Here is a 25,118-nt window from a genome sequence, read left to right as displayed (position 1 = left end):
CACTCGATATCACAAAGATACAGGGACTCCCATGGTGAAATCTATATCTAGAAAAAAATATTAAGCATTTTGATTTGCTTATTCTTCTCCTTTCACCACACAGAAGTATGGCCCAGTCTTGTAGTTTCAAATACTTAACAAAGAGTAAGGCAGATGCACAGACAATTAATCCCTGAACTTTCCAAGGAAATAGGAATATAAAAGCTCCAAAACTAATATTACTAACATGCACCAGCAGTTTAAACCATTTGAATCAAAGATTTTAATGGAACTAGTTATAAAGTTCAATATTTGCGTAAGTCTTTGCAAGATCAGAGCAACAAGTCAGAGTAATTGTTGCCAGTTTATCTTAAAGGCATAGAAGACACTATGGATATGGATAGAGTACTACAGAGACCAGGTTATACCAAACTCAGAGTCAACATGCAGTTTTCATGAGGCACGTTTACATATATAAAAGCTTTTATTCATCCTACTGCAACAAGAAAATAAAATCTGAAAAATATATCCATAGGGTAGTTTTGGTTAAAAATGTACAAGAGTTAAAGCCAAACAAAAGCAAATTAGTGTTTCCAAATCAAGAATCAGTTTTACTCCCATCAAATTTAAGAGGAGTTTTACCACAATTATAACAGGAATCTGGAAGTAGAGAGCCTTGCAGAAAGGAAGAGATATAGCAGAGCACAGAAGAATCTATCAGGTACAACTTAGGATATTACAAACCATTTATTGATCTTCCAAAAGCTCTGCTATTATGAGGCAACTCTACTCTTGTTTGGTGTGCTTTATAAAATTTTGGAATTGTGAAAGCCTTTTCACTTTTCCCTCTGCTTGTTTATTTCCCTAGAAATATGAGAAAATTCAATCCTTTTTTCCGTTGCTATTGCTAGAGGGAGTCTTGAAGACCACAGAGTTATCCACCTACACTGCAAGCTCTAACATACTATGCTGAAGAAGACAGTGTTGTCAATCCTGAATGAAACCACAGTTTCTGTCACATTAATTGGTCACTGCAATCAAGTGTTCATCACACAAAGAAGTCAGTGACTGGAATCAGATGTTCTTTATGTAAAGAAACTTAACGATACCTATGCAAAATTGTTCAAAAATGTCCATACACTAAACATATATGCACCTTATTTTTATTTATAAAATAGATGCAGGAAACCTTATCAGGCAATCATTTAGTCACAGCAATATTTTATGAGATGGTCCACAAAAATTAATGCAAATGCTCGTGCAGGGACCGGTTCTTGGAAAGCTAGTCAATGGAAATGAAATGAATATTAATGACTGTCTTACCTGGTCCCAGGGACAGATGACTCCGCCAAAACACATAAAGAGATATCCCATGGCAACAAGACATACCCAGACCACCAGAGAAAATACACGAAGCAGCTTCTTAAATACAGGTTCTACGCAGACAAGGATAAATATAGCAAAAAAAATTGCTAGGGCTGTTGGAACAGTTATTAAAAATGCCACATGGTCTTCTATTTCCTGGAAATAGAGAAGAATGAAAAAGTAGTTAAAAGCTAAGGTACTTAAAAGATGAGACAACAGTGAGATATTCTAACTTGGCTATTCTCTGGCACACAGAGTCTGGCTCTCTGAAAGACATGACTTTGAATACTAAAAGTGATATGAATCAAAATAGGATTTATTTCACTGCAAGAAGATGTAATTTGTAATATTATCCTCATAAACAACTATTAACTATACTACTGCATGGTGCTTCATTTACTAAATGAATTAAAAATACTAAATATATTACTTGAAGCAGATCAGAAAACCTGCAAACCATGCTACAGTAATGAACCAGGCCTGTAAGAGGAAGCAAATTAAAAGGCAAGCCCAACCTGCAGAAGTAACACAGACTTTCCATTCCAGAATGCAAAAGATTTATGAGATGAGTGTGGCTTACAGAGGCAATTCACGCTTCTCTATTTAGGAATGCAGCTCTCAAAATGCCTCCCTAATCTACTGTGTGTCTGAAGGTCCATAAAAGCCTACTTTCTGTCTCAGCAAAATTCACTAGATACCATAACTTTTGTTTCTGTTTAAAGTATTCATCTGGATGAATGGGCTTTATACTATGTATGTGCATTTTTTCTAGCAACTGTTTACTTCAAAATGTGCAAGGACCAGAATCCAATCTGAGATGAGACCGAGAACAAACAATATTTAAATTCTTTGCAGAACCTACATATAAGTTTCCAGAAGTTACTACACTAATATCTTTAAATCACCTAAACATTCATTGTGCATTAAAAAAAAAAGAATAAATACTTGATTTTGTATGACTGTATTAGCTCAAAAACATCTCTGATTGAAGGACCACAGCACTTTGGGTGTCTGGTCATACCATCTTTACTCACTGAAGTAGTAGCTACAAATTATAAAAGCATGATTTGTGGCAATAATGACTGGAAAAGCAGGCTCCCAAACTCTGCTGTTGCAACAGTATAAAATCCTCCACTAACACTGCACTTCATGCAGAAATTTCACAAATCTATTTCACATCCCGACGAAATCTTTGGAACAATCTGGAACTACTTATCTGATGATTTTTAACATGCTTAAGCATAAAGAAATAACATTTCTTTCTGCCTAGGTTTATAGTTGCTTTTTAGTGTCCTGATAAATCCTTCCCAGTACTGTTTTCTCAACTCAAATACTTAACATTTTGCTTAAAAGCTTTTTATTGCTTTTTTTTCCCCCCTTTTCTATTTGGACAAGAATTGCTACCATTACAGTGTAACTGAAAATTTACTCTTTCGGCATTTCTCAGTATTCTTTTTCCTGACCAGATCTAATAAAAGATCAGTTATGCAACTTGCTGTATATAAGGAGAGACTTGCTTTAATGCTCCCTCATCTTCCTCTCCCCAAACTTCTTTTTGGGTTGGTTTGTGAGCATGACCACATGCATACTGCATGCTTCAAACACTCAGCTACTGCAGCAGGGACATCTGTACATTTCCCCAGGGCACAAAGCAGGCCCTTCTATGTCTTCAGCTAGCACAGCCTTGATACACACAAGAAGTAACTTTTGCCTTTCTCACCTTTCAAATAGTATGCTTAAGCTATGTTTTTGCTTTCTTTTTTAGGGGGAAGAGGAGAAGAGCTGAATAAAACTGAACCACAGCAGATTTCCCTCACTCATGTTTTCCTCTTGCTTTCCATGTGCAGAAATGAAACCGTGCATCCACTATTGAAAGGTGACTAAAGTCTGTTCATCTTTCATCTCTTTATATTCTTTCTTCCCTTTTAAATTTAAGAAGTCACACATTTAAGCAATTATTATTTCAACACTGATGATCAGCCTATAAGCCACAGAAGGGTCAAGAAATTACAGTGCTAATTTAGAAATGCAAACACTAATCTGGCAAAAGTATGCACACATAAAGGCTTTCAAGTGCTCAGGTAGTCCTGCAGAAAACAAACCTCTGAGCTTAAAAGGTAGGTGCAGACCTTGGTGTCTGCAGAAGTATAAAGCTGTATGAAGCCACAAACATTAACCTTCTGCACCAATAGACAAAATGTAATACACAATATAGTGAGAGCTACTTATTTGTTTCCCTGAATTTTGCAATTTTTGTTCCCATCTCTAAAATTCGTTCCAGTGAACACCATGCCATTTATTTTTTAATGTCCTAAACAAGATCAGTCTAGATAATACTGACAAAATTTAACTTAAATTTTTTACTTCTGCACTTCCAGGTGGGATTGCAGGTGGTTCTTGCTGGAACATCAGAGTAGTCAGAGCATGCACGCATGCCCAGGTAACATTGCACTCCTTGAGCTGCCATGCAGGCAAGGCAGTAGCACTGAAGAAGAATGTGCAAGCTCCTGAAGGAAGCCAACATTCAGGAAAACCATGGATTTAAATTATAAAAAATCAGTATTTCAGTAAAGATGGTTAGGCTACAAACACAGTAGTTAGAATATCTATATGCAGTTCAACAACATTCCTTTCCCATTTCAGGAAAACATTTCTTGTACTTTCTAGGATGAACATGTTTTGCTTGATAATAAATCAATTATATTTAGATTTCAGTTTATTTATTTATTTTAGATTTCAGTTTAGAATATGCATACAAACCTAAAGTCATATATATATTCTTACATTAGACCAATTTACCTAAATGTTTGTTTCCAAATTAACAGCTAATCAGTGGATATCCTTTTTATTTAAGTATACACTGATCTCAACACCTAACTGTGCTCTGTTTTGATCACAAACTTAAAAAGAAAATTTACTTATTCCCCTTTTTCGGTTTTCTGTTACACAATTTCATAATTTTACTTTGGTTTACAAATACACAGAAAAAGAAACAGATGACAATGAATCAGTGCCTCATCACATGTAAGTTACTGCAACCTCACTGAGTCCACCTGTTTTAGCTACAAAACAATCTGTTTCTGGTGTCCTATGCTGCTTGCATTTCACCATACACCGTGTGCATTTTAAAAAGAAAGAGAAATGCAAAGGTAGAATAGAGTATAAATTAGATAATTAAAAAAGAAGTGTGTGTGTGAGAGAAAGAGAGAAAGAAAGAGAGAGAAAAGAAAAACAACTGTTATTGCCACCTTAATGCTTTCCAGAAAGCCTTGATGTGTGTTGTGCAGATTTTTCCACAATTCTACATATAAAGTACGTGTTAAAGTTCAGACCAACCAAAGCAGACCATGTGAAACAATTTAATTTTGGAATTAAATTTAACCATGATTTTCTATTACTTCAGAGGAACCAAAAATTCATGAAATTGTAACTTCCAGAATTTAAAATTCTTAAGCATTTAAAAACATTTAAAACTTGTAAAATACTGATCAGCATTTGCAAGCATCAGTGTGTTTAGCAGGTTCAAAGAGAATGTCAGATGCAAAGAGAAATCTTGAAGCCTTAATGTTCTGTTCTCTTTCCCTGACCATTTTCCATGTAAAACAAAAAAACAGAAAAAATACAGCACACACACTTTTCTATTGCTCATCTCAAGAGATTAAAACACACAAAGGTAATGGCATTAAAATATCACTCTGACACTTGCCAACATAGTAGTCAAGCTGACAACACATGGCTTTTGACTGACAGCTCTCTCTTCTTGAGTCTTTCCTATCTTACTTTTAATTTCTGAAGAAATTAAAAAGTCTGCTGTTAGAAATCTTTCTAATCTCCCCAAGTTCTTAAGAAAGATGCAATAATCTCATTACTCCTATAAAAATGTGAATACTCATTTTCTCTTATCTTTCCTTTTCCAGATAATGCTATGCCTTCAGTTTAATTTTAAACAGCAGAGGTGCTGTAGAACACACAATTGTTTTATATAAGCTACTCATCTTAATAAAGTAGTCTATAAAAACAAACAAGTACTTAAAATACTAGTTTTAGCACAAAATCTATTTCTATGGTCTCTCTTTTCTTTTGGTACTTCTTCCTTTATTCTGTGCAACTAAGGGAATTTGACAGTAGTCTGCATCCACTGGACACCTGCTGGATCTGAAATACCACCTGCTTAGTTGGAATTAATTCAGACAGTTTACTATTTAAAATCACTATTCAAGACACCTTTTTCTGAGTTCAATGAAACATTTTATTTTACATGTAAATAAAAAAAGTGAATAATACATTAGAACTACATAAGATTTCATATATCTCTTGTCAAAAAAGTTGATTGTATTAAAAAAAAAGTAGTATTCAAAGATCATTAGTTCAATGACTTATGTACCAAAACAGCATGACATCCTCCTTTAATCAGCCATCTTTCCGGCAGAAGCTTTTCCAGAACTAAACAAAAAGGAGAACTACAATGATTTTCACAAGACATATTGTCATCCTTCCTTTCATAAAGATGGACAATGTTTCAGTTCTTGAACACTCCCCCCCCCCCCCCCCAAGAAATACTTCTCTATAATGCTAAAAAGCTGCAAAAGGCTTCTGGCTACATGTGACCCTCTCCTCCCACTTTTATATTTTAGTGGATTGGCTTATGGTGTTTACTGCACTGTGTGCGCCATCTGCTAGGTGGCTGGAAAAATCTCCATTTTATTAGGAGATGCCACTCCCTGCTCTGGCTAACAAGCTGTAGGCTTCATTTTGAACTTCAACATTTACAACAAACAATTGAAAAGTTTTGGCTAGCCATGCTGGCTTTGTTTTCCATCAATTCCATCACTACTTGTCCATCTCCACTTCAGAAACAGTGTGGTATCTTTAAGGCTAGATGCTATTTCCAAGCCCATATGGTACTTTATAGATCCACAACTTATCAAAATTCCTGTCTTTTATGCCCAACATTTCTCTTTCATAACACAAAGTTTTTCTTGTGCTTCTTACTTAGCTGTCTGGTTAGATACTTTCTCCAGTGCTTCCCCCCCCCTTAATCTTTTATTGAGTTTCATGCAGCATGTTCATGGACTCTAACAGCAAATTGATTGACCTGTGTTTTTAATTAAACCCTCCTGAAGTTTGTGTCTCTCTGACTTTCCACTGAAGTCCTCTGTAATGTCATGCTGGAGATTTTTTCCCCTCTGATTCACCATTCTGTGTTTGGCTTTGCAGTGCAATGATTGCAGTATCAGGCTCCATGTGCAGTTGTTTCACGGTGTCTGCTGTCGTAAGAAATTCATCTCTATTAACAAGTCTGACAAGCAGTCCATGCTGTCTGTCAGCATGTAGTGATATCTGATTCCTCAATACTCAGCAATCAGACCAGGAGTGTGCATGTTACACGGATCAGGTAATTCTGCCTGGCATTACAGCTGCCAAGTTGCTGTTGTTGACTTGTGGTTGGCTCTAAGTCATTTTGGTTTTCTCAGTACATTGGGACACTCTATTGGTATCATAAGACTTCACTCAAACCTTTCATGTGATGTTCTCAAAGTCCTGAATGTGTGTAATAAAATCCTCCAGTACAAGGAGTTTGGCATGCTGAATCAATGCAATACTACGGCTGAAACCAACAGGAGCTGTTCTTTGACCTCCACTGCATCTGTCCTAGTTAGCATGTAGGCACAAACAGGGACAGTCGTGTAGGTATTATGAACTCCCTTGTGACCATCCATTTGCCTGGCTACAGTGCCAAGAACTTTTTGCCAGTGGGTTGTGTTTAGTGAGTTAACTCCATACAGTTGTTAATCTTCTCGCTTACCTAGTAGAAAAATAACAACATCCAGATTTTTCCAGCTGAAATTTGCCTGATAATGATTAGTAAAACTCACAAGCCTCAGTACTGTAGCAATGTTTATCAGGAATAGCAGGTCTGAAATACCAGAGATGACAGACTTCTCTGCTTAATGCCAAAATATGACATCTCACAAAGGGTTTGGACACGCTCCTAGGAAGTGTTGAGGAAGAGTCAAAGGCCATAGTCTGTGGAAATACCAATAACATAAGAAAAGACAAAAGAATGATTCTGGTTGCTAGTCAAGAAGCAGAAAACCATGATAGCATTCCCAGAAAACGTCCCCAATACTAGGTGCAGACAGATTAAAAAGTAAAGGTCCAATAACGAGCTAAGAAAATGTGTAAAAAAGAGGATTCTGGGAAACCAGAGGAATTTTGGGAATAGAGAGAGCTTGCGGAAGGTAGCCGGTCTTCATCCAGACCACAAAACAATGAGTTTATTGACCCCTCAAATAAAGGTCATAGGAAAACATTCAACCTGAAGAGGTTAAAGAAACATGATTTAGAAGAAGCGGTAATGTCTTAGGAGACCTGAAATTCTCAAGCAAATCAAAGAAAATGATTAAACATAAACAGGAAGGAAATGTCAAAGAAAAGCCAGAACAGACAGACTCACTTTTTAAAAAGGTTACAGAGAAATAGAACAACCAAATTAAAGTATACCTGCTTCTGTACAAATACTGAGAGCCTAAGAAACAAGATAAAAGTATTAGAATGCCTGATGATAACAACATTATATATATAGCAATCATACTGAAAACTTGGTGGAAAGACAACTATCAGCAAAATAGCATTGTTCCAGGAAAGTAAGTATACAGAAAAGACTGAAAAGAAGAAAGTAAAGAGGAAATTGAAGAAAGTAAAGAATCATAGTAAAAGTCATTTTATCAAACTACGAAAAAAATCAATAAATAACAGAGTTCCTATGAATCAAAATAGTAGGCTGAACAGCAAAGGCTTATCAAAATATATGGCAATATAGGATGGATCACCAAACCCATTTGTAAACTACCTATGACATTATAAATGCAGAGATAAAAAAGGCTGTAAAGAAGAAAACACAACAGGTAACTTCAGTGACTCCCAGCTGAACTGCTTAAATACCACAAGTAGGTGATATGAGACCAAACATTTAGACACTTTCATGTCTGTCTCATGCAGCAGCTGTTAAAGGATCACACAAACAAAAAGGGTAAAGCTAGAAGCTAAGAGATTACAGGCCTTGTAAGTGTCCTGAAAACACTATAAATATAGGAGTCTCAGACCAAAAGCTGTCTAAATAAAGACAGGAAGGTGATAGATGTGACATCTGTCTTTCCTGGGATCCTTTTCAAAGAACAAGGGAAGTACCAAGGGAAGTATCCTGAGCAAATTTGTTAATCCATGGCATATTTGTTCATCCATGGGCATATAAATACATTTATATGACTTTTGTAAAGAGAATTCATGCATCAATAATGCAGGAGTTCCTTAAGTGTTCAACATGGAGCATCCAGTTGACAGTTTCTTCCAAAAGGCTTTCAAGAGGGTCTGTTACCCGAGACATTAAAAACTAGGCTGCCATGAATTAAAAGTTATCACATGGATAAGGAAATGGTTGAAAAAACACAAAATAGATTAAGTATAAATGGGAAGTTTTCACAGTGGAGGGAAGTTGCCAACTGAAGTCCCCAGGAATCTTAGGATATATGTTGTTCAATATATCCATAATCAAATTCGAAAAATGGATGAATAACCTGACAAAGATGTGGGCCAGTTGTGAAGATCTACAAAAGGACCTCTTAATACTTACTGCAAGGCAAGAAAATGACAGTGGAGATGTATGTGAAGTGGTGCAGCTCAGATAAAACAATCTATTCTATGTACATGATGACAAGCTCTTGGCTGACTATTAACATTTAGAAATGGAGATATGTGGTGTTTATAATAGACAGCCCCGTGAAAACATCACTTCAGTACTCATTAGCAATCAAAAATAATTCAAAAAACAGAACATCAACAAAAAGATACAAATAAAAGAAAACATCATATTGCCATTGCCTAAGCCAATCTTGACCAAAGCCACCTCAATGCATAATGAATACTGCAGGCAATTCTGGTCCTCCCACCAGCATCACTTCAAAAAGAATATAAAACAGAAGGTTTGCAAGCATGGTCAAAGCTGTACCATAGCAACTATATATGGATGGGGTAGTATCGTGTGCTTTTAAGAACACTTTCCTCCTATTTCATGGAGAGAGCATGGTTACCTTTTGATTCTGATATTTGAGGGTACTGTCCATCTCAGACCAAGAGGGAGCAGCTTTCATTTGATCTGCCTGCATATGAACATGTAGCTAGAGGATCCCAAGAGTTAGTGACCATTCTGCCATTATTGTATGACTCTGAATACTCATGACAGAAAATACCCCCTATCCCTGCATAAAACATAATTGCTAGAATCAGCATCTCTGTGCATACACAAAAATGTCCTGTGTAAACCCTATGCACCCAGCCTAAAGTGCTTTAACCCCCCAAATAATGAGCATTTTCTCCTATTTCTTTTTACATCTACTATTGTCACAGCATCACAGCGTTCCTCCTCCTGATATTCCACTGATTCTTTGCCTCTTGTATACCACATTGCTAATAAAATCTGCCAGTGCATACAATTATTTATTTAATAAGCTGGGATTCATAAGCTGGGATTCAGACAGCCTGCAGCAGGTCAGGGGACATGAACTAGACTTTCGTGCCTTTCAGCCACCTAGCACTATCTGAATTATTCTCAGTTTGCCAGCTACCCAAAGCTGTTTCTATCAAATGTCTTAACATTTCATAGACTATGAAAACCAAATTGGTCCAGTCCAGTTTCTAGAGGCTACAACACCCAATCAGCTAGCTCACCTATAAAATTTCCCCATCCAATACTGGCAGTCACAGAAGATAAATCATGTCCCAAAGTGCAACGATAATTAATTACATTTTACTCCCTGAAGGGCCCCTTCAGAAGAGGGCTGAGAAAATAAGCAGCAAAGTGAGTGAAAGCTTGTACTTTGATTAAACTCATTACTTCAGTATCCAGATCTAATTTGCACTTACTTATATCACTTTAATTATTTTTAAACTGAATGTTGTGACCAGTATACTCTCATATGCTTTACTCTAAATGAATTGGTTCTGAATTCCTCTCTTAAAATGTTGTTTAATAACTCAGTTTAGTTAGATCTTTTCAGATGTTCTCAAAATCCTTCCTACAATTATAATCCAAATAATCTTAAAAAATTCAGATAAATACAGCTGTTATTTATACCAAATCCCCAAATGAGGATGCATGAAGATAAACTTTGAGTAAGATACTTATGGAAACTTTTGCTTTCCAGTCAAATATATTCAAAATATGTCACACATAGAAAAGCTGCATCACTTAAACATTTATGGGACTTTATTTCATAAGACTCAAACATACATTTTCCAGTTTAGCTGCACTGTCACACATACTGAAGGTGAAATTGTGACTTTATCATACCCATGTAGACTCACAAAAGTCAGAAATACAGAAGTACTTGTTTAGTTCTCTGAGCTATTCAAAACTGACAGCTATGCATTTTGACTGTCACTTGCAAATCAAAGCTAAAAGGTAGCTTTCCTTCAACACTTTACTCCTGACATAATAGGTTGAGATGCTGGTTGTAATCAGAAAAAATGTCAGGATGGAACTTGCTTAGGGAAGGATCACAACATCTGAACAAGGGAATATATGAATTTCAAGAAAGCGGGAAACAGTGCTCATTTTGAAGGGCTTTTTAATGATGATAAAGAGAAGCTTAGACTTATTTCTCTATCGGGTCTTTCAAAAATAGTTTTCATAAGAATATTCCACAGGTTTAACATATCAGCATAATAAAATAACGAGAAAAGCAGATTTAATATTGAAAAGTCACTACCAACATTGTGCAATTACTTTTCAAATTTTTCACAAGGTTTTGCAATTACTTACTAAATACAATTAGTCTTATCACAGAAAAGGTTCTTAAAGTTTACTCCCTAAAGGACACATTCCCCTCTCCCATATGCTTGTCAATTAAAGTGGCTTCAAACTAAAGAGATTTCTTATTTCAGTTTTGACTCCATGATCAGGCCCAAATTCTGCAATGGGTATCACTTCCATAATGATAAAACATCAAATAAAAAAGTCCAATATGTTAATTTATATTTGAAATATAACTGAGCCAAATCACACCTCTGTAATAGGAAAAAATTCAGATGTATTCATAGGAAATAGAGCATATGAGATTTTAAAAATTCAAATATTTTGTATTAGTTGAGGGTTTATTTAACTGGTTATTGTTAACATATTGTATTAAGATACAGTTAAGAAAATAGTCAAAAACAAATAAATCAAAAATAATCTGATAAAATTGTTGTAGTATTGCAAGTTAGACAGACATTGCCTCACCTAAAAAAATATCTAAAATATCTCTATCTAGCAGTCAGGTTTGGAAATTGTGCAGACTCACAGGGAAAGAAAACCAGCATAAGTGAGAGACCTGGCACCTTCTGAGAAAAGCTACCACGAGTGCTGACAGAGCCTACAGGACCAGCAGTGCAGACACTCTTCCTTACTAGGTCTTAACCAGAGTAGACTGTATTTCGACCGCTCTGCCGCTAAAAGGACTACCAGAGTATGCTGTGTTAGAGACTGGCAACCAGTCCACCTGCAGGAATAATGGAGGAATAGCAGAAGCACTATCAAACCTCTGCTGAGCCAAATTCAAAGGGACTCTGCTTTCCTAACACAGTTCCCAGAGGACATAAAGCATCAAGAGTTTTCAGCTTGAATTTGATCCTCCTGGAAAAAGTGCTCAAGGAATCAAGTCTTCCTAGGATTCCTGGGCTTCCTGCATGGCTAATCAAGATATTAGCAAATTGGAGAAATGGATAGGGAAATTTTTCCTAAAACAGAACAGTAACTCCAGTTATCCAGTCCGTGGGCAGGTCCACCGTGCATCCTGCAGCATTTGGGGTCTTAAAGAAGTCCCAGACCACATAGTTCAACTGCCTGAGGAGGCATGTGGACAAACCATGTTCAAACTACTTTCACAAGCCCAAGTGAGGAAAAAGCACTCTCCAGAAAGTGATCAGTCCACACTGGATCACGTGGGACTATTCAATGACCATATGCCAGGTTGGTGACATTTGAAGCTATAAGGGAAGTGCACTCTGGCCGCAGCACATATTACCCCAGCTGCCCTGTGAAGCATGCTCTGAGCAATGCAGCCAGAAGCCATGGTTCCTGCACCCTGGGGCAGACATTCCAGGTCTGAGTAACTTCAGAACTAGAACCAAGGAAGATGGAGCAAGCACACACCCAGACAACAGACCTGTGGGCAAAGCTGACAGACCAGTGATGATGGATGCTGCTCTCCCTCTGCTTCTCCCAAATGCACAAAACCACACGGAATAGCAAGGGACTCTTGTATCATGAGGTACCGCTGAGAACAAGAGAGCTCCATTTAGAGACAGGAGATAAATGAAAATGTTTAGACACTGTTTGGAAAACCAGGCAATTGGTAGGGGAAGTGCAGACAACTGCCTTACACCCTTCCACACAGATCAGTCAATTGTCCCTTGAATCTCCAGCATGATCTGGATAAGGTTTAGTGTCTGGAGGTTGCTTATTTAAGATCTAAGAATCTACAGGGGAAAATACATGGGGCTGGGGTTTTTTGTTTGTTTATCCTGTGAGATCAGGAGGGAATGCACAAAGAAAGACAGAAAGCAGGGAAAAGAATGCAGAACTGTGCTCATTCACTTATTTCAAGGTCCAGATCCCTGAAAAAATAAAAAATTTAACCTGTTGGCATTCACATGTTAACATATTGATACAGCTTAAGCAGACTTAATTCTTTTTCAAATATGCACAACTTAACTTTTAGGGAATCGCAGCCTGTCTATTACTGAGAATTTAGGCTCAAGATGAAACACTACAGGTATCCAGCTGCATTTTTTTCCCATGATGCTGGCCTGTCTAACCACTCAAGAGATTTGCAGATCACTACTCTCTGTCTATGCAGCCACTAGCTTTGAGTGATGCCCTGGGCAGTCTGGACGATTCCAGAGTGATTGCTACCCTGGTAAAGAGAATTTTTCTCACTCACAATACAGATGTAGGACTGTAACCTCTGCTTTATTTCCTTAATCTAGGATACTTCCTGAAGGCCTAAGAAACCTATTCATCTTTTTTACAGAGTTTTAAGGTCCTTATAAATGGATCAGTCTATGACAAGGAACTTGAAACTTATTTAAACAACTTGAAGCTAGATAATCAGAGAGATGTTCATAGGCTTGGTGGCAGGTCCACTATGAAATAGCCAATCCACAATTTGTGAATCCACCTACCTGACTTGATGCTAATAAAGACAACAGACAAGTGTAAACCCAATCCATCATCTTTCCTATTCCTATTGCACCTCAGTAAGCAACAGATCTGTTCAATACGCTATTTGTTTTTTGTTCCAGTTGTAGTAATGATTACGATCTACGATGTAAATCAAGCGCCTGAGTCACAATCTGTGACATTAGATCAGCTAGACCAGGGATGGCCAGAGTACCCACAAAACTATAATCTATCCAGATTACGGCTCAAGGCTCAGAATTTTTCCAGCATAGCCATACCTATAGTTTGATCCACTTCTTATTCAGCATTCAGGTTATTAAATACAAAGGATGAAATGGGTATGCAAAGTGAGGTTGCCACGCGCAGCTCATGGTTGATGGTTCTGTTTGCAGGCTGGTTAACAACTAGCAAATGAGACAAGCTTTTAGTAGCACTCAAGGAAATCACAGATGTACTAGGAGCGTCATTAACAGATGAAACAAGCAAAAGGCCAGACTGACTTATCTAGGAATGAAACCAGACAGAAAGCTAGGAAAAGGCAGAAACTCTTATGGGCCTGGTTCAAGATGGAATATTGCCTATCCTCAGACAACTAAAGGTATTACAGGAGCATTAAGCAGGGATGGCAATAGCCCAAGACTGTACCAAATAGCTGCAAAGACTGTACCAACTATAGCTGCAAAGTAAGGCAGCAACTATATACCTGGAAAAATGTGAAAAGAAAAAATTTAGAACCACAAGATTCCCTCATGGAACAATTTGATAGGCAGGAGACTTTAAAGCATAACTGTATGCTCAATTATTGCTGGAATTATGGAAAGAAAATGCATTATAAATACAATACTTGTTTTGAAGTCTTTCTCATCTTCATAGCACCAATAATTTGGCAGAATGAGTTTAAGAAGAGGTGGGATATCTCTCGGGCACAAAACCCACAAAATCAAGTATACAAACAGGCCTGTTTCAGCTTGCCCTTCAATTGATGAGGGTTCTCCTACTCTGACTAACTTTGCTGTGCCTTAATATTCATTTTTGGGGGAATGGATACGCTGGAGCTTGAAAACAGCATAGTAGATGCTTTACCCTACTTTCAGTCTGCAAGGATTCCAGGAATGCTTTCAAACCTTGGCTGCTATTGGTCTTTGGGAAAATAGTTTAGTGCTCTTACACCAAAAGAACTTTAAACTGTATTGGTTTGACCTCAAAGGTGTCTGAAATTGAGAGTTCACATGAACTCACAATACAGCTAGCCTCTTGCTCCTTGCACATAGGTTATAACAGAGTATCTCACGAACAGGAGCACACCACCACCACGATGTCAATGTGGTGTGCTTTTGGTGTGAGTAGATGAATTTTTCAGATGCAGTGTACTGACAGGAACATTATCAGAGGTATGCAAGAGATGCCCCTCTGCAGATGCCTAACCACTTGAGACACTGCAATGAGAACGATGGGATATGTCTCCTCATCAGCAATTCAAAGCTATTTTTTCCTATATGGATTTGAAGAGTGTTTGTTCCGTCCCTATTTCAGAAATCCTCATCACAAAAGTCTGGCAGAACTCTAGGTTTGGCTGATGTCCAGGTTTTACCAGAAACAGCAAAGATTTCTTTTTGAGAGTAACACCAATCAGAGGAAGGAATTTTTGTTCTCATATTGACTGCAGGCCCAAAGAAATGGTATTCCTCAGTTCAAACCCCAGAGCCTTATTGAATTCCCCGATCCTCTTCTTTGCACACAGAGACGATCTTTGCTAACCAGGATGGCAGCTAAAAAAATGGCCGTGATCCTTCAGAATGAGGCAGCTACTTCTGCTACCATACTGGGATCAGCTATGGTAAATTCAGACAGTCTGGTGCCAGCAATCCAGTCTGCGCAGAATATGCACCTGCCAGGCTGCAGGTTTACGTCCTTAGTTAATATTTCTCCTTTAACAATGATTCACATTTTTTCTATAGAAGCTATTTGGGAAGGTCAGTGATGTAGATTGGTGGTCAATCTCTTATTTCTTGGTTTTATGAATCAATAAAATGAGGAATCACAACTAGGCCCACCAGCACAATCATGAACTTTGCAGGAATTTAGACACAGTCGTTTGGGGGGCAGGTAATACCTCTGCTCCACAGACAAACACAAACCAGCTAATATGCACAGAAACCCATTTTGTGGTGCTGCTGAATAGGGAATAATCAGAAAGCAATGCTGTAGAAACACTTTTCACTAAACGCATTATTCAGCTCACCAGCAATACCACTGCAGCTCTGCACCAACAAATGTGAGCACATAACCACATCTTAACAGCTTAACTACATGGTCACATGTGGCAGCAAGGATTCTGTGAAACAGGGACTGGTTACAGACTGGTGTCAAAGGTAAGTACTGCGTAGCAGGCTTGCAGTCTTTGAGCATGGAGCAAGAGTTGGTCTCCAAGAAAAAAATATATGTATCTGCATGTATCAGCAGACAGGATAATTCAAGTATTTTCCTACAAGTGCAATTATAATAGAGATGCCCTGGCCAGACACAAAACCATTCTGAATACCACTAAAAATAATGACAAATTTTTAGTACTAAAAAGAGAAAAGGAGTGGAGGGAAATACTGAGTTTGTCCTGTACATTATATTTTACTAGTTTTCAATTCCTGCCAGGTACAGGGAAATATAGAAAAAACTTTGCCACAGGAAGTTCAGAAGGCTGATAGTATCATTGCATTATTTAAAACTCCAAGCTTTGAATGGTCATCTTTAGAGCAAACCTCTGGAGATCTTACAGTCAGAATGTGAGGAGATACAGATTGGCTAAATCCAAAGGTTAAAATCATAGTATTCTTCTGAAACAAAGAAAAATAAAACCACCTAAGAAACCTATCTCAGTAAAAATAAATAGCAGTATATTGTCTAGTTAACATAATCAGATTTCCAGACATACTTTATAAGTCATCTGTTTTGCTATAATTTTGTAACAGCTTTTCTAAGTTTTTCATCTGAAATAAGGAAGATTACGGCTGATGTGCTGACAGGTTAAAACAGCTGAATAAGTGGAATACATCCCTGTGTGGTTGGTTGGGTTTAAGGAACAGTTAAGAATACATTACCAAAAAGAAAAGATGGCATCTGAGACATATCATCACATCACAGTGATCTATTTTAACAAACTAATAAAAATTTAAAACAGGAGGAAAGCCTCTCATTTTTATTAGTTGACATAGGGTTTTTTTTTTTTAAAGAAGGCTTGGAACATAAAAATGTTTAATACTTCATGAATTCCCATTTTTCTAGCAATGTCTGATCCCACATAAGCTGTCCCTTGACATAAAAATGAGAAACATTAATCAAGTGTTACAATGAGTCATTTTGGAATTTTGTTTCCACAATGGGCCTCAGTAATTTTCAGTAAAATCTTAATTGCTTTGTATGAAATCTAAAGGAAACAACTGTTAAGAAAGATTTCCTTTAACATCAAAGACATAGCAAAAATGCAAAAGATAGCACGGATCCTCACAGAAATATTCCAAATCACTTCTATTGTGCCTTCTTTACAAAATTACATGTTCCATCAAAACAATCACATACTGGATGTACAAAATAAAGATATTAGTATTAGTTTTTATAGCTCAAGATTCTCATAACTGCTCAGACCTTTTCATATTATCAAGCACAAAAAAGTGACTATGACTCCACATCTATATAAAAAGCATATCTATTCTTAAATCAGATGCAAGAAAAACATATTTAAACCTTTAGGAATATTTTAATCAAAACGAAACCACGACTAGACTATAAAAAAAATGTTTTTAGGTAAACATCTGGGCAGAGATCCAAAGGATTTTGTCCAATACTCTGTGGCTGAAAGTATGTAACAGCAAGCTTTCTCCCTGCCTGGAAATTACTTTCATCTGCTGATTGCAAACTTTGAGGATGAATGCCACCTCCCTCCCCACTCATCCTCTCCAGTTGTCAGCCACAGGAAGATAAAGGCTTAGGGAAAAGGTTCAAAAAGTACTTTTCCTTTTCCACTATATCTGGAATTCCGAAAGTAGACAGAATAGAAAATTCACTGTTTCTGAAGCTGTAATGTGTGGCAAGACTCTGTCAGTGTGCAGTTTTGCTTCCCTCAGAGTAGTCCTTCAATATGGACCCATTGTTATACCACCATTGCTGTTGTAAGCAGTTTATCTTAAGAAACAGAATTATGAAAATATGTTTGTGCAACTTGTAATAACAAGCTTGAGATCATACCATGACTGAAAAGTATGAATTTTAGTGCTAAACCCTGTGAAGCTCAACTTCTGCTACCTTGATTAATGTATGTCTCCACACTAACTGTGCCTCAGCCCTGGTACAAGGTGCACTTCCGTCTCCAGCATTGGTCCCTTCAGCCCTGATGGATAGACACCCGGAACCACGATGTGAGGAAGGCTTAACACCCCAGAATGAGATAAGCAGTTTAATTGGTGTTATATATGCAGAGCTGAAACATTTAGGCATTAAACAACTGAAACATTAGCCACCACCATTATTTCTGGCTTCACCTCAGCTCTTTTACACCCAGTCTACATTTAGCACAAATGACAATTTAAACAAAGTGTAAAAAAACCTAAAACACCTTCAGGGACAAAAATCAGCAGTTATATTTATTTCATCCTGCAACAGTTTCCTGCTATTTTTAAGACAAAAGTTTGATTGTAATGAGCAAGAAAGTAGGATTTTCTATCTGTTTAAGCATATCCTGTTATACGCAATGCCTCTAAAAGAAAATCCACTTGATTACACTAACCTACTCATCTTTGTTTAGCCATTAGCAGCTGTATTCAATAAATGTTAAGCTTTTCAGAAGGCCAAAAGATGACCAGAAAAAAATCAAAAACAACAACAACAACAAAAAACCACAAGGTCCATAAGCCCCCATTCTTTACTTCAGAGGCATACAGTAATGCAAATAACCTGTCTCAAGTCATTAACTGCAGGAGGGAAAACTCTGTAAGGAGCAAGAATTTTACCGCCCTCTGCAGCTTTTCCTTTGCGTTCAACACAAGGGCAAGATGCCCCAGATTTCTGGGTGGAATAAACTGATACCAACTGTCAGCTGCTGTCGTGACATATTTTTCTTCACAGAGGCTGGAAGCCCCACAGTCGAGATGCAGAATAGGTATCTGCCAGATGCAACTTTTATTCTGTTGGAACCGAAGGCTGTGCTGCCCCAAAGGCTCTCTTCAGAAAAATGGGTCAAAAGCCAAAAAATGGCATGAGTAGTGGGAAAAAAAAAAAAAAAAAAAAAAGACAAACAAAAAAAAAGGGGGGGGGAGCAGACAGCTTTTACAGCTTTTACATGCCATAAAATGTTGCTTCAGCTAGCTGTTAGGACCGTGTTTTTAAGCTTTGAATCCTGCCACTAACACACACACACACCCAAAAAAAAAAAAAAAAAAAAAAAAAAAAAAAAAAAAAGGTCAGTCCAGCTAATCTGCCAGTTAGAAGGAAACAGAGCCAGCGAGTTAAGCGAATTAAGCGCGATGCGCCGGTTAATGTTGCCTCCGCGAGGCTCCACGGCTCCAGCCGGCCGTGGAGCAGGGGGCGCCCACGCGGGGCGGCGGGTCCCGAGGGCCCTGGCCGCAGCGCCGCAACTTTCCGCGGCGGCGGCAGCATCCTCGCCCTCCCCGCCGGAGCGGGCGCAAGGAGCGGGGCACCGGGGAGGAGGTGCAGGAAGGGGGTCTCTTACCAGTCCCGAGGCGAAGAAGACAGCGAGCAGCGCCAGGCAGGCGCCCATCACGATGAGGAGCAGGAAGACAAGCAGCGGGTGCTGCTGGCTCATGCAGTAGTAGGACTCGTACAGCCAGTCCCGGGAGCGGGACTCGCCGCAGCCGCCGCCCGCTTGCTCTGCCCGCTCCAGCAGGTAGCGGCGTCTCCTCCTCCTCATCATCGCCTCTTGCCACATCGGAGGCGCCGGGAGAAGCTCAAGCCGCCGCCGCCGCTAGCGCTGCTGCAAGCAGTCGCGGAGCGGAGCCACGCCGGAGGCAGAGAGGAGGAGCCGCGGCGGCCGCGGCATGGTGCGCCGGGCGCCGCCGCGCAGCCGGGCCCCGCCGCGCCGCGCCGCGCCGCCGAGAAGCGCCTCCCCGCACGCCCCTGCCTGGCCCGGCGCTCGGGGGCGGGGGCGGCCGGCTCGCCCCTCCTCGCCCGGCGGCAGGGCCGGGCCGGACCGGGCGTGAGCAGCGGCCGCAGCGCCGGGGCTGCCCCGGCGTGCCCAGGGAGTCCCGGAGCACCGGCGTCCTCGCCAGCAGCGGTTCTGCAGGTGTCCTTCTTGGAGGCAAAAGTGCGGCAGAAGACACCCCTGGCCCCGCGCCTCTCCCGAGGAACACGCCGCCGTGCTCCTTTCTCCTCTCGCTGTCCCTCGCCCTTCCTGAAGTCTCGCCGCTTCTGCGGGGAGCCGGGGGACGTGGCATCGGGACTGCTCCCAGAGTGTGCTCCGTCTCCTTGCCGGCGCATGGCAACATCCTTCAACGCAAGAGGGAGATACGGTTGAAAGTCACTTTAAAATTATCCTTGTAGGCTTGGCAGATCTAATTTTACTGGGTACCTTTCCCAAAGACTGGATCTTCTTTTCAAAAATCATGCCTTAATTCTGGTCAAAAAAAGACATTTAAGTTAGGAAATAACATAACAAATCATTTCCCCAGCTGTCCTTATTCTAAATGACTTATTCCTAACAAAGTAGGTGCTTGAAACAAACTAGAATATTGCTATTGAAATTAAATATCCCTCATTCATTTATAGTTAATTTTTTTGACTGTGCACATACTCCTCTTCCTTTCCTACTGACTGTTCCTACCCACAGGACAAATCATTTTGCAGCTTCTCCAACCACTTTCCAGCCTCTGCTCTAGCTTTGCCATGTCCTTAGTCTTCCAAAAGATGCAGAGTTGCCTGAGTGCTCCAGGGAGAGGAAAAGACCAAAGCAACATGGCAATAATGTCCCTCAGGCAATTCCAAATGACTGGAGTAATGCATGGAGCTGGAAGGACTTGGGGTGCTGCTACTGAAGGTGGAAGGATTGAAGCTAGTATAGGTGGTCATCAGTGAGACAGGGTTGAGGGCTAACCATTAGACATGATAAAAGAGAAGGCAGATTACTAAGATGATATGAATTAAAACTTCCCCTTTAACACTTAGGATGGCCTTCATTTTCAGCTACTGCTTACTCTTCTCTACAGAAGAAAAAGTGGTACATCAAGAATGAGCATAAAAAAAGGAGAGAAACCTGGTTCCTGCAGTGCTACATATTTAGCTCTGAATCCCATCTGGACACTAGCATTTCTTAGACGGAAAGAATTTGAAATACGAATGAGACTTCGCCTTCCTTCTCCCCTGTTCCTCTCAACCTGCTGAAAGGAGAAAAAGGCTCCTTGGCTTTCACTCTTCCTTCCCCTAAAATATGTGGCTTGGGCAGAAGGAACAGATGCGGAAGAAGTGGAAAGTTACAACTGCACCCACTGTTCTGGGGGAGAGGAGGTAAGCAACTCTCAAAAGCAGCAGTGAAAAGATTGAAGGATGAACACAAATTTATGTGGGGAGAACATTCTGGCAGAATTAATTGCTGGGAAGAAGTTCGTAGAGGTGGGTGTGAGAATTTTTGCAACATGAAAAAGCTTTACTTGCAGTCATCTGAAAAATTGTAGAGTTGGCCACCCTCACTGTCACACACATATACAATGACATAGGCAAGGGGAGTTTTAAAAAATCAAGAGACAAACCAAAATCACAACATAAATCACAATATGTGGGATTTGAAGACACCTGAGTTTTGATCTCAGAGGAAGGGAAGACCAGTATCACATATTTAGTTAACTAAAATACAAGAATTATATCACAATTCTGTCCAGACTTTCAGAAATGTAAAATATCTAAGTAGACAAAACATATTCTCTCTTCCATATAGACAATGACCATCCCTAAGAAAGATATTTTAAACTTTCACAATACGTTAATAGATTACAGTACCGATTGTCTTTCTTCACGGAAATAATTTTGCTTTAACAGCTTACTACTCCTTTCCATCACTCCAAACTTAAACAGAAGACCATTCCACAAAGGAGTTTACTATGATGATCATATAATTTGTTGGCTATTTTCAGCAAGATCTTAAACCTGTAACAACTAATGCAGTTGTTAATCTCATGCAGTTTCTCAGGAAATAAAATTATAATTCCACACTAAAATATTAACATAAAGTCTGCCTAGTAGTATCTCTTGCCTTTCCAGAGCCATGAGTTCAGCATAACTCTCCCTTTGAAAAGACAAGATATAAGGTGAGCAACAGCTGAGCAAGAGGAAGAACTGAGTTACAATTCCCATTTTACTCCGTGCTATCTGGCTCACCTGATGGACCCACACTCCCTACTTTCCCTATCCAAAGCAGATACCTGCATCTTTGAATGCATTCTTCAAACTCTTAGGACATTCCTAGGAATCTCATATACCTTAATGCCTGGAACCCCCATTAATCTCTCTTCCAAATGTAGTAAGAGGTAAAGGTCCGGTGGAAAAATACTACATTATCGTGTACTTAAAGACTGCACCGTATATATGGACCAGATAATTAACATGGCTCAGGATATCTAAATCCTTTGTAACTAACATTTTAACACATTTTTTCAGGATGCATTTAATTGAATGAACCATATTCTACCATAGTAGAATGACAACTATCTCATCACTAAAGCTGAGGTACCATTTGTCTTTAGAGGTCAGTCTCCCTAGGTAGCCTTCAATCTGCATCCTTACTTGGCTCAGCTTGAAAGTTGGTATTCCTCAGGGAAAAGAAAGATGCAGTGAATTTTATAATCTGGGGTTAAATTCCACTTTATTTCTCCTAAAAGGAAAAAAAAAAAAAAAAAAGAAAAAAATAAAAAGCCAGGACTTTTTAAGATAGCCCAAATCTATCTACTGTTCACCTTTGGGACTCCAGCAACATCAAAAAATCTGCTCCATGAGCAGCTAGTGTCTAGCATCCCTGTTTTAGAAGTAAAACATAACACAGAACAAAAGGTTGAGGTCCAGAGCTGCTTGTCTATGTAACTGTGTCAGATGCATTACACCACAGCAGCAAATGGATTAACCTAGAGAATTTCTATCTAATCAGGATTCTCATAAGCTGTATCCTAACAGGTGACAGGGCATATAACAAAACACCTTTGGCAGCAATATGAAAAACAGGATGTTGCTTCATATGCTTCTTCTGAAGTAGATTCCAGGAGAACAGGATCTAAGTATGGAAGGTAGATACCACACCACTGAAACTATTTTTCAAACTAAAATAAATTATATAGATGAATGCTTTCTCAGAGACAAGGTACAAAGATGGGACCTGATGGGATACGATCATAATTGCTGAAGGAGCTGGCTGATGGCAATAATCTTTGAAAAGTCGTAGTGATTGAAGGAAGTTCCTGAGGACTGAAAGAAAGCAAATGTCTCTCCGATCTTCAAGAAGGATGAGGAGAAGGATCCAGGGAACTACAGGCTGGTCAGTCTCACCTCAGTCCCTGGGAAGGTGGTAGAGCAGATCCTACTAGAAACCATTTCTAAATATATGAAGAACAAGAAGGTGACTGGGAGTAGTCAGCATGGATTTATAGAGGAGAAATCATGCCTGAGCAGCCTGATAAGTATCTACAATGAGAGGACTGGCTTAGTGAATGCAGGGAAAGCAGTAGGTATTGTTTATGCTGACTTTGGCTAGGCTTTCAACACTCTTTCAATGCTGTCTCCTGTAACATCCTCATTAGATGAAGTGATGAATTACAGACTAGGTAAGTGGCCAGTGAGGTGGATGAAAAAGTGGCTGAACTGCCAGGCTCAGAGGACTGTGTTCAGTGGCACAAATTCCAGCTGGGGGCCAGTCACTAGCTGTGTCACCCAAGGGTCATTAAGGACCTAGATGATGCAACTGAGGGCACCCTTAGCAAGTTTACAGATAATGCAAAACTGGTGGGAACAGCTGATACACCAGATGGTTGCACTGCTAATCAGAGGATCCTCAGTAGTTTGGAGAACTGGGCCGACATAAGCCTCGTGAAGTTCAACAAAGAGAAATGCGAAGTCCAGAACTTGGGGAAGAATAACCCCCTGCACCAGCAGTGACTGGGGGCCAATCATATGGAAAACAGCCCTGCAGAGAAGGACCTTGGAGTCCTGGTAGACAACAAGTTGGCCACAAGCCAGCAGTGTGTCCTTGTGGCAAAGAGGGCCAGCAAGATATTGGATTGTATCAGGCAGAGTATTGCCAGCAGGTCAAGGGAGGAGGTCCTTCCCTTCTACTCAGCCCTGGTGAGGCCACATCTGGAGTACTGTGTCTGATTTTGGGATCCCCAGTACAAGAGAGATACAGAGCTACTGGAGAGAGTCCAGCGTAGGGCTATGAAGATGAAGAAGGGACTGGAGCAGTTCTCACATGAGGAGAAGCTAAGAGAAGTAGTATTTTTCAGGCTGGAAAAGAGAGGCCTCAAAGGGATCTTATCAATGGGTATACATATCTGATAGGAGTTAGAGAAGAAAACACAGCCAGTCATTTCTCAGTGGTGACCAGTGACAGAATAAGAGATAACAGGCACAAACTAAAGCACAAGAATTTATGTTTAAACATAAGAAAAAGCTTTTATACTTCAAGGGTAATCCAACATTGGAACAGGTTGTCAAGAAAGGCTGTGAAGTCTCCATCTTTGGAGATATTCCAACCTGACTGGACTTGGTCCTTGGCTACCTGCTCTGGCTTTCACTGCTTTGGGCAGGGAAGCTGGACTAGATGATCTCCAGAGGTCCTTCCCAGCCTCGACTACTCTGTGGGATTCTTTGAAATCACAGTTCAGTACTACTTGATGGCATCTCTGATAAGTCATGGAGAGAAAGCTAAATAAGAACAGGGAATACTAGAGAAGCTCCTGGTGTCTGCCTATCTGCCTTGGCCAGTTGGGCTTGATCAGACTTTTACAAGCCTTCCTCACTCCCTTGTCTTGTTTTCTGGTCCTTGTTTCCTTCCCTTTCAAGGCTATTCTGGTTAGAAATGCAGACTAGCTCTCAGCAGAGGGAGAAGGAAGGACACTTGAAAGATGAATCCTTTGCTCTCAGTTACTCTACTCAGCTCTATGACATCCCTAGCCGCAGGAAGAGAATTACAAGGAAGATGATCTGAATTCCACAGTCCTGCAGTATAGCGTACAGAAAAGAGGCATGGTAATTGGCCTGAGTAAAATATACCGCCCACATATGCAAGGGTGGGCAGATTCTCCTCACCAACAGCTGGCCACAAAAGCTATCCAGAAAAGCAAACCTGTTGTTATATTTTAGTCTTGACATTGTACTGCCACATCCAAAGTTCACCAACCTGTTTTACCCTGAACTCCAAGTGCAGGGCAAATTGTCCTGTCAGTAAGATTACACAGGCTTCCTGGCCAAACTGTGCTTCCAGAGCTCAGCTGTGACAGCCCTATAAGAAGTCTACAAGTTCTGCTCAGTGGTACTCTTGGGGGACACCAATCTGTTACCCATATGTCCCACATGA

The 25,118-nt window shown here is 39.7% G+C and overlaps 1 protein-coding gene across 2 annotated transcripts in view; it reads right to left on the bottom strand.

The window, feature by feature from the left end:
* The window catches only part of ADCY2 (adenylate cyclase 2), a 197,919-nt gene extending 178,379 nt beyond the window's left edge, over positions 1-19,540 (bottom strand). For both annotated transcript variants that reach the window (XM_062569786.1, XM_062569787.1), the window contains exons 1-2: positions 19,284-19,540; positions 1,303-1,500 (exon numbers count right to left, since the gene is read on the bottom strand). In XM_062569786.1, the coding sequence (XP_062425770.1) occupies positions 1,303-1,500; positions 19,284-19,499 (414 nt within the window). In that variant the 5' untranslated portion in view covers positions 19,500-19,540. The remainder of the gene's footprint in view (positions 1-1,302; positions 1,501-19,283) is intronic.
* Positions 19,541-25,118: the final 5,578 nt, after the last annotated feature.

This window comes from Rhea pennata, chromosome 2 (assembly GCF_028389875.1).
Source record: "Rhea pennata isolate bPtePen1 chromosome 2, bPtePen1.pri, whole genome shotgun sequence".
Lineage (NCBI taxonomy): Eukaryota > Metazoa > Chordata > Aves > Rheiformes > Rheidae > Rhea > Rhea pennata.
Note: the sequence above shows the minus strand (reverse complement) of the source record. Positions and strands in the feature narration are given on the sequence as shown.